General features: G+C 36.9%; 2 protein-coding genes across 3 annotated transcripts; one reads left to right on the forward strand and one right to left on the reverse strand.

The window, feature by feature from the left end:
- Positions 1-1,988: 1,988 nt before the first annotated feature.
- Positions 1,989-4,583, forward strand: LOC116141308 (putative serine/threonine-protein kinase-like protein CCR3). The gene has a single exon (XM_031426830.1). The coding sequence runs from the start codon at positions 2,067-2,069 to the stop codon at positions 4,452-4,454; it is 2,388 nt and encodes a 795-aa protein (XP_031282690.1). The 5' UTR covers positions 1,989-2,066; the 3' UTR covers positions 4,455-4,583.
- A 2,569-nt stretch (positions 4,584-7,152) lies between these two features.
- Positions 7,153-9,984, reverse strand: LOC116141288 (phosphoinositide phospholipase C 2-like). 2 transcript variants are annotated; one of them, XM_031426806.1, is made up of 9 exons: positions 9,480-9,984; positions 9,166-9,362; positions 8,918-9,053; positions 8,587-8,820; positions 8,278-8,489; positions 8,037-8,154; positions 7,791-7,943; positions 7,617-7,703; positions 7,153-7,540 (listed from the first exon to the last, which is right to left on the reverse strand). In XM_031426806.1, exons 1-9 carry the CDS (start codon positions 9,789-9,791, stop codon positions 7,235-7,237), a joined length of 1,755 nt encoding a protein of 584 aa, XP_031282666.1. In that variant the 5' UTR covers positions 9,792-9,984; the 3' UTR covers positions 7,153-7,234. The 2 variants fall into 2 exon arrangements, with proteins under 2 accessions (XP_031282666.1, XP_031282665.1); XM_031426805.1 differs by having other exon boundaries at positions 8,278-8,486; positions 9,480-9,981.

A 9,984-nucleotide genomic window follows, 5' to 3' on the forward strand; every position in this document is an offset into this window, starting at 1 on the left:
TGAGCACAGTATCTTGTCAATTTCCGTTGGGAACATATATCTGATTTTGTAAAGAGTTTATCAAGGCTGTTTATTTGATTCCATGTCCATTTCTTGCTTTAATAAGCACAAGAAATGGCCTAGTTCTAAAGGTCGTCAGGAATTTTGATGCGATGGAATGAACTTGATCGTCGGTCCAATTGTGGTGCAAAGCACAAGGTATTAACTTTGACAAAACTATTCTCCCAAGTTTTGATATATGGTTTTGGCTATTATATATCACTTAACAAGTCTTACGTTTTTGGTTTACAAGACTCATGAGTTTACAGATTCTACTTTGATGGTGGATACATGGTTGTACTGTAGCAAAACTATATATTCTCTTGATCGAATCATATGAAACAGTATTGACAATATGTAAGCTGGGACTTTTGTTTTGATTACAGCTAAGACTCAAACGCAATATTGATAATACATTTCTTTGACCTTTACATCTTATGATTAAGGTTGTTGAATGTTGTTAGATTCGGTGTATAGTAAAAAACATGACTAAACAGGTTATTGCTGATTTAGATTGAACTGTAAAGTTGTAGATGTATAATAATTCATAATTTCCAGTAAACGGATTCAAACTCTCGTATACTTTTTTATCGAATCATTTGACGAATGTTAAGTGCCAGATGTGAAGATGGCATCATCAAAGTTGAGGAACTTATAAGAAAGTTGGCAATTACTCAGATCAGAAGTCAGATGCTGTGTGGAAAATTGTTGTGGGGTTTTGTCTGTAAAATCATTAACTATTGAAGACGTGCAAGTTGGAAGCTTAATTAATAACAATTAGACTCTAATCTCTAATCACTATAATACATTAAGACTTACATTAACTAATTAATAAAAGCTCCATGTCAATCCAAAACCACATGATTTCAGATCATTAACAATATTCCCGTGACTCAACACTCCATTAACAAAATACAAAAACAAGTTCAAAGTTTAGTGTAACAAATAAAAATCTCAACTGGACTTCAGACACAATCTGTCTCCTGTATTTTTTTTTTTTTTTAGCTTGTAATAAAATAACACTAAATGAACCACCCCTAGGTGGTTGGGTGGGTCAATAGTGTTTTTTAAGTCAAAAAGTCTGAGCTCGATTCTCTTCAATTGCTAATAGGGGTGGCTACTTGAGGGTTTATTCGATCATTAACTTTAAGGTCTCGAGATATTAGTAGAGGTGTCCACCCCTAATGAGGGTGGATACTGGAGGGTTAACCCAGTTGTTAACTTCAAGACCCTTAGGGAATACTTCTTCTACGACTTAAATATAAGACCCTTAGGTATAACTAAACCCAGTGATTAAAGGGCGTACCATACACCACAACGGTGAGAACTAAACACAATTTTCTTCCTCATCCTGTAATAAAATAACACCAAATGCTAGCCATTCATGTCATAGTTTACATTAAAGGAAAAGTTTTGGCCAGCCCCACAACTAAAGACGATATACATTTTTAGTAGTTTGTGAAAGATTACAATTTATTCTCAGAATCACCAAATTCCACTGGACCACCATCTTTTCTTAATTTCATTATTCATCCCTCACCTTTACTATAATTTTAAAAATAGTTTCGATATCTTTAAATTTATCCTTTTTTTAATAACTAAGATGTCTGGACTAGTTTACGCATACTTCGACCACTCGTCAAGAGAGCTATCCTTTGGCAATCCACTATTGTAGCCCCCAGGATAAATCATGGACAAATATATTACTTTACATTGAGTATGGAATCAATTCTGGGACTGTGGACTAGGCCATTTACAGCCCCCTTGATTTGCCCTTACCACTTTATTTACCCGGTAAAAGGGTTGGAAATCAACAATTTTTATAAAATTATAGGGGTTATTTCATAATTATGGTAAACCTCTGAGTATGTCATCAGAATTAACCCTTTATTTTATTCGTTTTTTATTCGCTCTCTTTTCTTTATCATTCTCGTCGTGCACTCATCTTCTTCCTTTCTTCTTTCTTCAACTTTCATCAACTCAATGAAGAAACAAAACCAGACATTACTCTTCTTCACATCTTTCAAATGACACCATTAACAACGTTCTCTCCTCTCTTTACTTCCATCGTTATCACGTTTATCGCCACCATCTTTTTGCTGACTACACCCGTTAACCCCCTCGGCTCGGCTTCCACTTTCGCCGTCACCGATAATACCCCCACCGTTTGCGGTATTGTTGCTGGTGAATCCGCCCAAAGAATCCAATGCTTCCAAGACAGTGAAAATATCACCGTTTTGCCAAATATTTCTTTCCAGGCTATCTCTGGTGGTCATAACTTCTTCTGTGGCCTCAGGTCCGATGGTTTGAGCTTGCATTGTTGGGACACCAACGCTGCAGTAAACTCAACCTTTCGACCGAGACGTTTGTACCATAACCGCACCGTTCGGTTGACTGATATAGCCGTCGGTGACTATCAGGTTTGTGCTAGAGAGGTCAACTCTGGCTTGGTCAAATGTTGGAGAGGTAGGTCTTCATTTCCATCACCTGGTGTTGCGTTTAGGTTTAAGACAATCACATCAGGGAGCGGGTTCACGTGTGGGATTTTGAGGAGCAACAGTGAAGTGTATTGTTGGGGTGAGTATAGTGTTGGAGAAAGCATTCAAAGACAGTTTGGTAACTTGTCAATGTCGAGTTTGGTTGCTGGAGAGTCTCATGTTTGTGGGTTGGACGGAAATGGACATTTAGTTTGTAAAGGGAATAATAATTCCGGGCAGTTGAACGTTCCTTCTAGTTCAGCTTATGAGTTTTCTGGTCTTGCATTGGGAGCAAATTTCAGTTGTGCTATTAGGCAAAGAAATGGATGGGTTACATGCTGGGGAGACAAAAAAATGGTTGATTCCGAAACTGCTGCAATAAGTGATGTTTCGTTTGAGTCCATTGTTGCTGGTTTGGACTTCATATGCGGGTTAACCACCAGGAATTTTTCAGTGATTTGTTGGGGACCAGGGTGGTCTAATGTGCTCAATTTACAAAGTGTTGTACCATTTGGAATGATAATTCCGGGTCCTTGTGTTGAAAGTTCATGTGGCACATGTGGTATGTATCCGAATTCTGAGTCCTTGTGTGATGGTTCTGGAAATATTTGTAAATCATGCCAAATTGAGCTCCCACTTTCAGTGCCATTGCCGCCAGTAGCACAAGCACCATCACCAGATCAACATACAGTTTCTTCGCCAACAAAAACCATAAACAAGCTTTCTTTGATATTTATAATTGTTGGTTCAGTTGGGGCCTTTGCAGGAATTTGTGCTGTTGTTTATTGTTTATGGGCTGGAGTGTATCGTTTATTGCACAACAGAATTTATAGTTCCGAAGAACCCACAATCGCTGCTGCAGATATTACTAACAATGGCTCAGTTATGCCATCTTTAAGGACGTTCTCAATTAGGCGCCAGGGTTCACAAACGTTGGGACGCCAAAGAAGTGGATCGTCATATTCATCTCGCACAGATAAGACTGAGATCTTTTCACTCTCCGAACTTGCTGCTGCTACCAACAGCTTCTCATCAGAGAACAAGATTGGTAGTGGAAGTTTTGGCTCTGTTTACAAAGGCAAGCTCCAAGATGGACGTGAAGTAGCTATTAAAAGGGGAGCAAAGAAAAACAAATCCCAGGAGAAAGAAAGTGCATTTGACTCTGAATTGGCATTGTTATCAAGGCTTCATCATAAGCATTTGGTGGGACTAATTGGATACTGCGAAGAAAAAGATGAGAGGCTTTTGGTGTACGAGTACATGAGCAATGGGGCACTTCATGACCATTTGCATAAAAAGAGCAACACTGGAATACATAGCAGCATTTTGAATTCTTGGAAAATGAGAATCAAAATTGCCTTGGATGCAGCTAGAGGGATTGAATATCTTCACAATTATGCAGTGCCTCCTATAATTCATAGAGATATCAAGTCCTCAAATATACTTTTAGATGCTAATTGGACTGCTAGAGTCTCTGATTTTGGATTATCTCTATTGACTGATCAAGAATCTGTGTCAACAAAGGCAGTTGGAACAGTTGGGTACATAGATCCAGAGTACTATGTACTAAATGTACTAACATCAAAAACTGATATTTATGGCTTAGGAGTTGTACTATTGGAGCTTTTGACAGGAAAAAAAGCTGTGTTTAAAAATGAATATGGGAGTGCAAAGGACCTGGTGGCGTACGCAGAGCCAGATATATCAGCAGGGCATCTAAACCGTGTGTTAGATAAGAGGGTAGCCACGCCAGATATTAATGAGGCTGAGGCGGTGGAGATGGTGGCTGCCATTGCCATTCAATGTGTCAACTTAGAAGGAAAGGAGAGGCCGAATGTGACTGACATTATTGTTACTTTGGAGAGGGCACTAGCTCTTTGCGAGGATACTAATGTTGTTAGCTTCTCTACTACTACATTCTCATTCCCTTCTGATTGAATTACCAAATTTCTATGTAATTTTTTCATTTTTTTTTTGTTCCCATTTTTTCGTTCTTTAACTTGTGATTTCATCTGGGTATATGCCTTTTGTTTTTGTTATTGATAGACTTAATTTAGAGGCTTATTAGACAATGATGCCCCCTTATTCTTTCTCAATTTGTTGAAAGAAATCTAAGTGGTTACTTATCATCTCTGTTGCTTTGTTCACTTTTTCAGTATTAGGTCAAGTAATTAAATTAATCAGCTGGTCTGGCAGACATTGGGGCAAGGGAATTTGTACAGATTCCAAGAAAATCATTATAGCCAAGGAGATACATTGGGATCCAAACCACATTGAGGCAATTGAAGCACCGAATTTTCAATTTCAGTGGAACAACCTGTTCTTCATAATTGTACCAAATGGATTCAACATCTGCCTTAGATATATATCTGAGTATCAAGCAAATCATAAAGTTAATTAACAAAAAGGGGCACAAAGTATAAGATTCCAGGGGCCACCAGTGATGAGTTTACAGGCTGTACTGGAAAGATGAATCCAAAAGACAGAGGTGAACGTGGGATTTTTAAACAATTTCATCTTGGTTTGATATTTTATTGTAGGATAACGTGTGAATAGTATCTTATCATGGGATTTTTCAACCATGACAACTCAGTCTATGAATCTGCATTAAAGGCTCACAAATAAAGAACAACTGTGCCTCTGGTTTAAGCCCAACCTCTAAAGCTCATCAGGAAACTCTTTTGTTCCCAGTTTTGATTACTGTTAAAGCAATGGAAAACATATTCTTCTTCCAGAATACAGGAACAAAATGGGTTATTATCAATCACATCGTCTAATCATAAAAAATTCCTTTGAAATAGTATCAAAACCTCCTTGTTTGTGGGTTTGTAATAGTTTATCCAGAAATTGTAACCACCACGATACATATACCAATTTATTATCTGATATAAAATATAGAAAGCATTGACTCAGAGTTAAGAGTTGGCCTACCAAGGTTTCTTTAACTAATTGTTAATTCAGTAAAGATTGGTTTGTCCTGATTCAAGTTGAATATAGATTTCTTAAATTATAAGGAAGAGAGTAGTATTCTTTATAGCTAAAATGTAGTCCAATCATACTTTTTATAATCCAAATATTAAAAAAAAAAAAAAAACCTAAAAAAAAATAGGAAATACACGCAAAAAACTTAAACGGCCTCTAAACATGTCGAAATAGTAGATTTTGACCGAAAACGTCCCAACCAAAGAACTAGGTTGCCACGTCGTCGTGCTCGCAACGAGCTTTCTATTGATATTTTATAGGCCCATAACTCCTTCTGGATCAAAAAATGATGATTGTTTTAAGTTGATTTATCGTTTTTATACTTTTGACGCTCGACCCTCTTTAAGAATTCATCGTTAGACGTTTTACGTTAGTAATATCTTTATAGCTAAGAATGTAGTGTGTATTTTAATATTTTTCAAGAATCAAATCAAACTTTTTATTCAGTAAAATGATAGTGATTATGAGATTAATATTCAAACTCAAGCGCATAAGAAGCTAGTGTGCTCGTATGATTCCCTTTTTTTTAATCAATAAATGGAACTGCGTGATCCCCCTTTTCAATGCTGATATAGGTAAACATTATTGGCCTGCAAAGTCATTTTTTTCCAGAACTATCGGAATCCAAAACCCCTTATTTAATATGAAATTGACAATAAATATAGGGTTTGAATAAATTTCGAAAAAAATGTCCAATCTGGGCCTTGAGAAATCTTTGGGTCCAGGACCGACTGGGCTGGACCTTTCCCACCTCCAAGCTGCACTAAAGAAGGAAACGCAGTTATTCATTAGAGTAGTACCAAAATCCATTAATTCACCTTTAGAGATTTTTGGATAATGTTTGTTGGATTATTTCTAACAAAAGTTCTGGCTTTTCACATAACCGCAGCCACCATTGGCCCTGAACATTCTTGCATAATCCAAAGATACTTGCAGTTCCCTGTCAGGAAAGAAAAATTAGTCTAATTTAGCTCAAACAATTGTATCCATGAAACAATTTCTGATAAGTAGCATCAGTTTATCCAGGTTGTGTAAAGGCTAACCTGCATATAAATGTAACCATTTCAGCTTCATGTGCCCACCCACAAAACTAGGTTCATTACTAGGCCTAGCATCAAATCTTTACTGAACGTATGTATGTAAGAGTAAGACTTGAATTGAAATAATCTTTTGAAAATGAAACATATGAACTAACTGATAATTCTTTTCCATGTGTTTTTTATAGCCTTTTCCAGCTGTTGCTCACTCATGCTAAGACGTGTAACTTTGCTCTGTTGAAGGTCTTGCAATGACTCTCTATTCTAACTTTCAGTTTTGTTGCATGAATTGCAATAATTGCATGTGAGTGGGTATTGAACCATTGGATTTTTCAACCATGATACTTGGATATGAACTCGCTTGAAGCCCAAATAATGCCTCTGCCTCTGCTCTGCCTCTGCCTGTAAAGCTTTTCAGGGTATTCCAATAAAAACATTTATTTTTTTACAAATTATAAAGTAAAGGAGATCTATCGGATTCCACCTCCAAATGCAGAAATAAAAAATAGGAAACAAGGGATGATTAGAGGTAGAATAAGAAATTCCATCATGCTTGTATCAAGGTTTGCAAGGGTTTGAGGTGTTCAAGTTTGCAATAAGTGAAAGAAGTGAAGCAATATTAATTTTCATACAACTGTTGAATCATATCGTACATCAGCATCAATGTTTGAAAAATCAATAGGATTATATAAAAGCGATTTATGAGACTAAATTTTCAAAGTTAAATTGCACAAGAAGCCTAGTATGTTTGTAAGGAGTCCCTTCTTTATTATACAATGGAACTGCTCTGATCCCGCTTTTCAATTCTGCTACAGGTAAACATGTTTGCCCTGCAAAGTCGTTTTTTCCAGAAGTATCATAATCATACACTTGAATACGTAGCACAGCTAAATCCGGAACAGTTAGTGGGAATTCAAATTCCTCGTTCCATGATGGTACCCAATCGTCTGTAACTGTTCTTGTTTTATACTTTAGTTCATCGGGTCGTACTCCAGCAGTTGAAACCTGCAAACAACTGAATTGATTAATTTTTGAAGCTAGTTATAATTTCTATGCATAATTGAGATTTGTTTGGTCTTACTTTTATGAAGAAGTCTGGTGGAGAATACCGGTCAAAGGCTGTGGGGGGGAAATCCAAATGCCAACCCACTCCCTGGTAGATTTTAACCTGCAAAAACGGAAGTGGAAGTAGAAGATTTCAGCTGCACTGAAGATAGGAAACTTGGTATGAATATTCTTCCAAATCCTATATCACCTTGAGAGTTTTCTGGGGTTCTAAAGGCTCGCTGGGGTTAAATAAATCATCCTCTGGATTAGGTGCCAATAAAAAGGCAGGCTTTTTCACATAACCGCAGCCGCCATTGGCTCTGAACATTCCTTGCATGGTCCAAAGATGTTTACCAGTTCCCTGTCATGAGGCAAAGAGCCAAAAAGTTGAAAGGCACATAACTTAAAATTTCTGATCGGTAGCATCATTTTTCCTGGTTATGTAAAGGCTAACCTGCATATTAAAAGCAACCATTTGAGCTCCATGTGCCCATCCAACAAAAGGATTGTAATTAGAAGAGAATATGCGCGTCCCCTTCGGATATATCCTCAATATGTTCTTCTGAGTGAATCTGAAGCAAAGAAATAGCATCTATGGAACATCAAATCTTTTATTAAATCATAATAAGATTGACCAAATCTTGATTGAAATAATCTTGACTTTGAAATAATCTTTTGGAAATGAAGAAATATACTTGATAATATCCTTTCCATGTGTCTTTATAGCACTTTCTAGCTGTTGCTCACTCATGCTAAGACGTTTAACTTTGCTCTGTGTAAGGCCTTGCCAGCTCCCTAATCCACCTTTCAGTTTTGTTGCATGAATTGCAATCAAGTTTCTATATTGAAGGGCGGCTTTATCCTCATCTTCTTCCTCAATGAATTCTACCTGCTCAGCCTGATCCTGCTACACATCAATCAAGTGATAATATGAAAATGAATAGAGGAAAATGGTTTGTACATATTGAAGCATAATCAATTTTTGTATTCTGCATTAACTTCACCTTATCATTTGCATCATCAGATAGACTTTTGGAATATGTCTTCTCAATCTGTGGAACTTCTTTCATTGATGCACTTCTCGACTTTTGCAAGTTTCCCTTACCATCCTGAGTTTCAAGGTACTCTTTTGGTGGCTTGGTTGAAATCAGAATTTTTTTCTTTAACTCATTTGGTGAAGGAATGTGATCGCCATATTTAGGGTAATACAGCATTTTACCAAATGTGTTAGTCACCATCTACAATTCATTAAACATAAATCTTCAGTCAAGAGAGTTTTACACATTAATTAAGCGCAAACTTATCACTAGGACTTAGAATACAAGTTGTACTCACCTTGGCAACTTCAGCTTGAAGATCTGCTGTAAGGTGATCTTCAAAAGTTATAACAACAGGATACTCAGAAGCAATAAATGCATTATCCTTAATAACACGCAAGCATTTGATGAGGTCCACTGGAGCAGTCAGTGTCCTACATTTTTTTTATAACTTGAATTCATAAAAGAGACCAAACTTAACCCAGAAAAAATTGGACAATTCAAACTCATCAGGATTTATCATCTTGATAGAAATTTTACTCATACCCTCCATGGCAAACTTTAATATCATTTTTCTCGTTATTCGGCCAGAGATCCAATTCAATTACTCGTACACCTTTTTTCAGAGCCTTTATAATAGGATCAACACTGCTATCACTGCTGAGTTGATTTCCAGTTAAGTATGAGTTATGGCCTGTAAATAAAAAGTAATGCGCCAATGGAGAATCCATATTATGGTGCACCTACATATATATATCCATTTTAAATAATAGTAAGGGACAGGAAAAAAAACCAAGTATATATGTCTATATCATCAATGAAAACAGTTCAAATTCAAGAATAAAAATATATGATTGCACCTGGGAACGAAGAGCAGTATTATGGTCGCCAATGAGATATCGAAAAAAGGCGTGAAGATGAAAGCCTTTTCGATGGAAGATGTTTAGGTGCTTGAGCCTATTGAAGACTTCTTGGGCATGCTCTTTGGTGGCATCAGTCTCCCCTTGAAAGTCAATCATAAATTTGTGCAAATCATCAATGGTCATGGTGCCTGTTTCTGATGAGTATTTGTCAAAAATTTCCCTGACTTCCTTGGGAGGTTCAGCCGCTCGGATCCTGAAAATTCTCTTGAAAAAGAAGCAGAACTTGACAGCATGCGTTGGCCTCGCCATTTGTTACAAAAAGATAGATGGGTATGGTGATCAAGTTTCAGCAACGTGTTGTATATATAGACTGAAGGGTTCTTACAAAGGACTAAAGTCTCAAGAATGGCGTCTCAGCAAAGTGAGAATTTATGCTCATGAAACTATCTTAAGGAAGATGGAAGTCAAGTCTCAGGTCTTATTTTAATGACTGTACGTGTTA

This window comes from Pistacia vera, unplaced genomic scaffold, assembly GCF_008641045.1.
Source record: "Pistacia vera cultivar Batoury unplaced genomic scaffold, PisVer_v2 Contig397, whole genome shotgun sequence".
Classification (NCBI taxonomy): domain Eukaryota; kingdom Viridiplantae; phylum Streptophyta; class Magnoliopsida; order Sapindales; family Anacardiaceae; genus Pistacia; species Pistacia vera.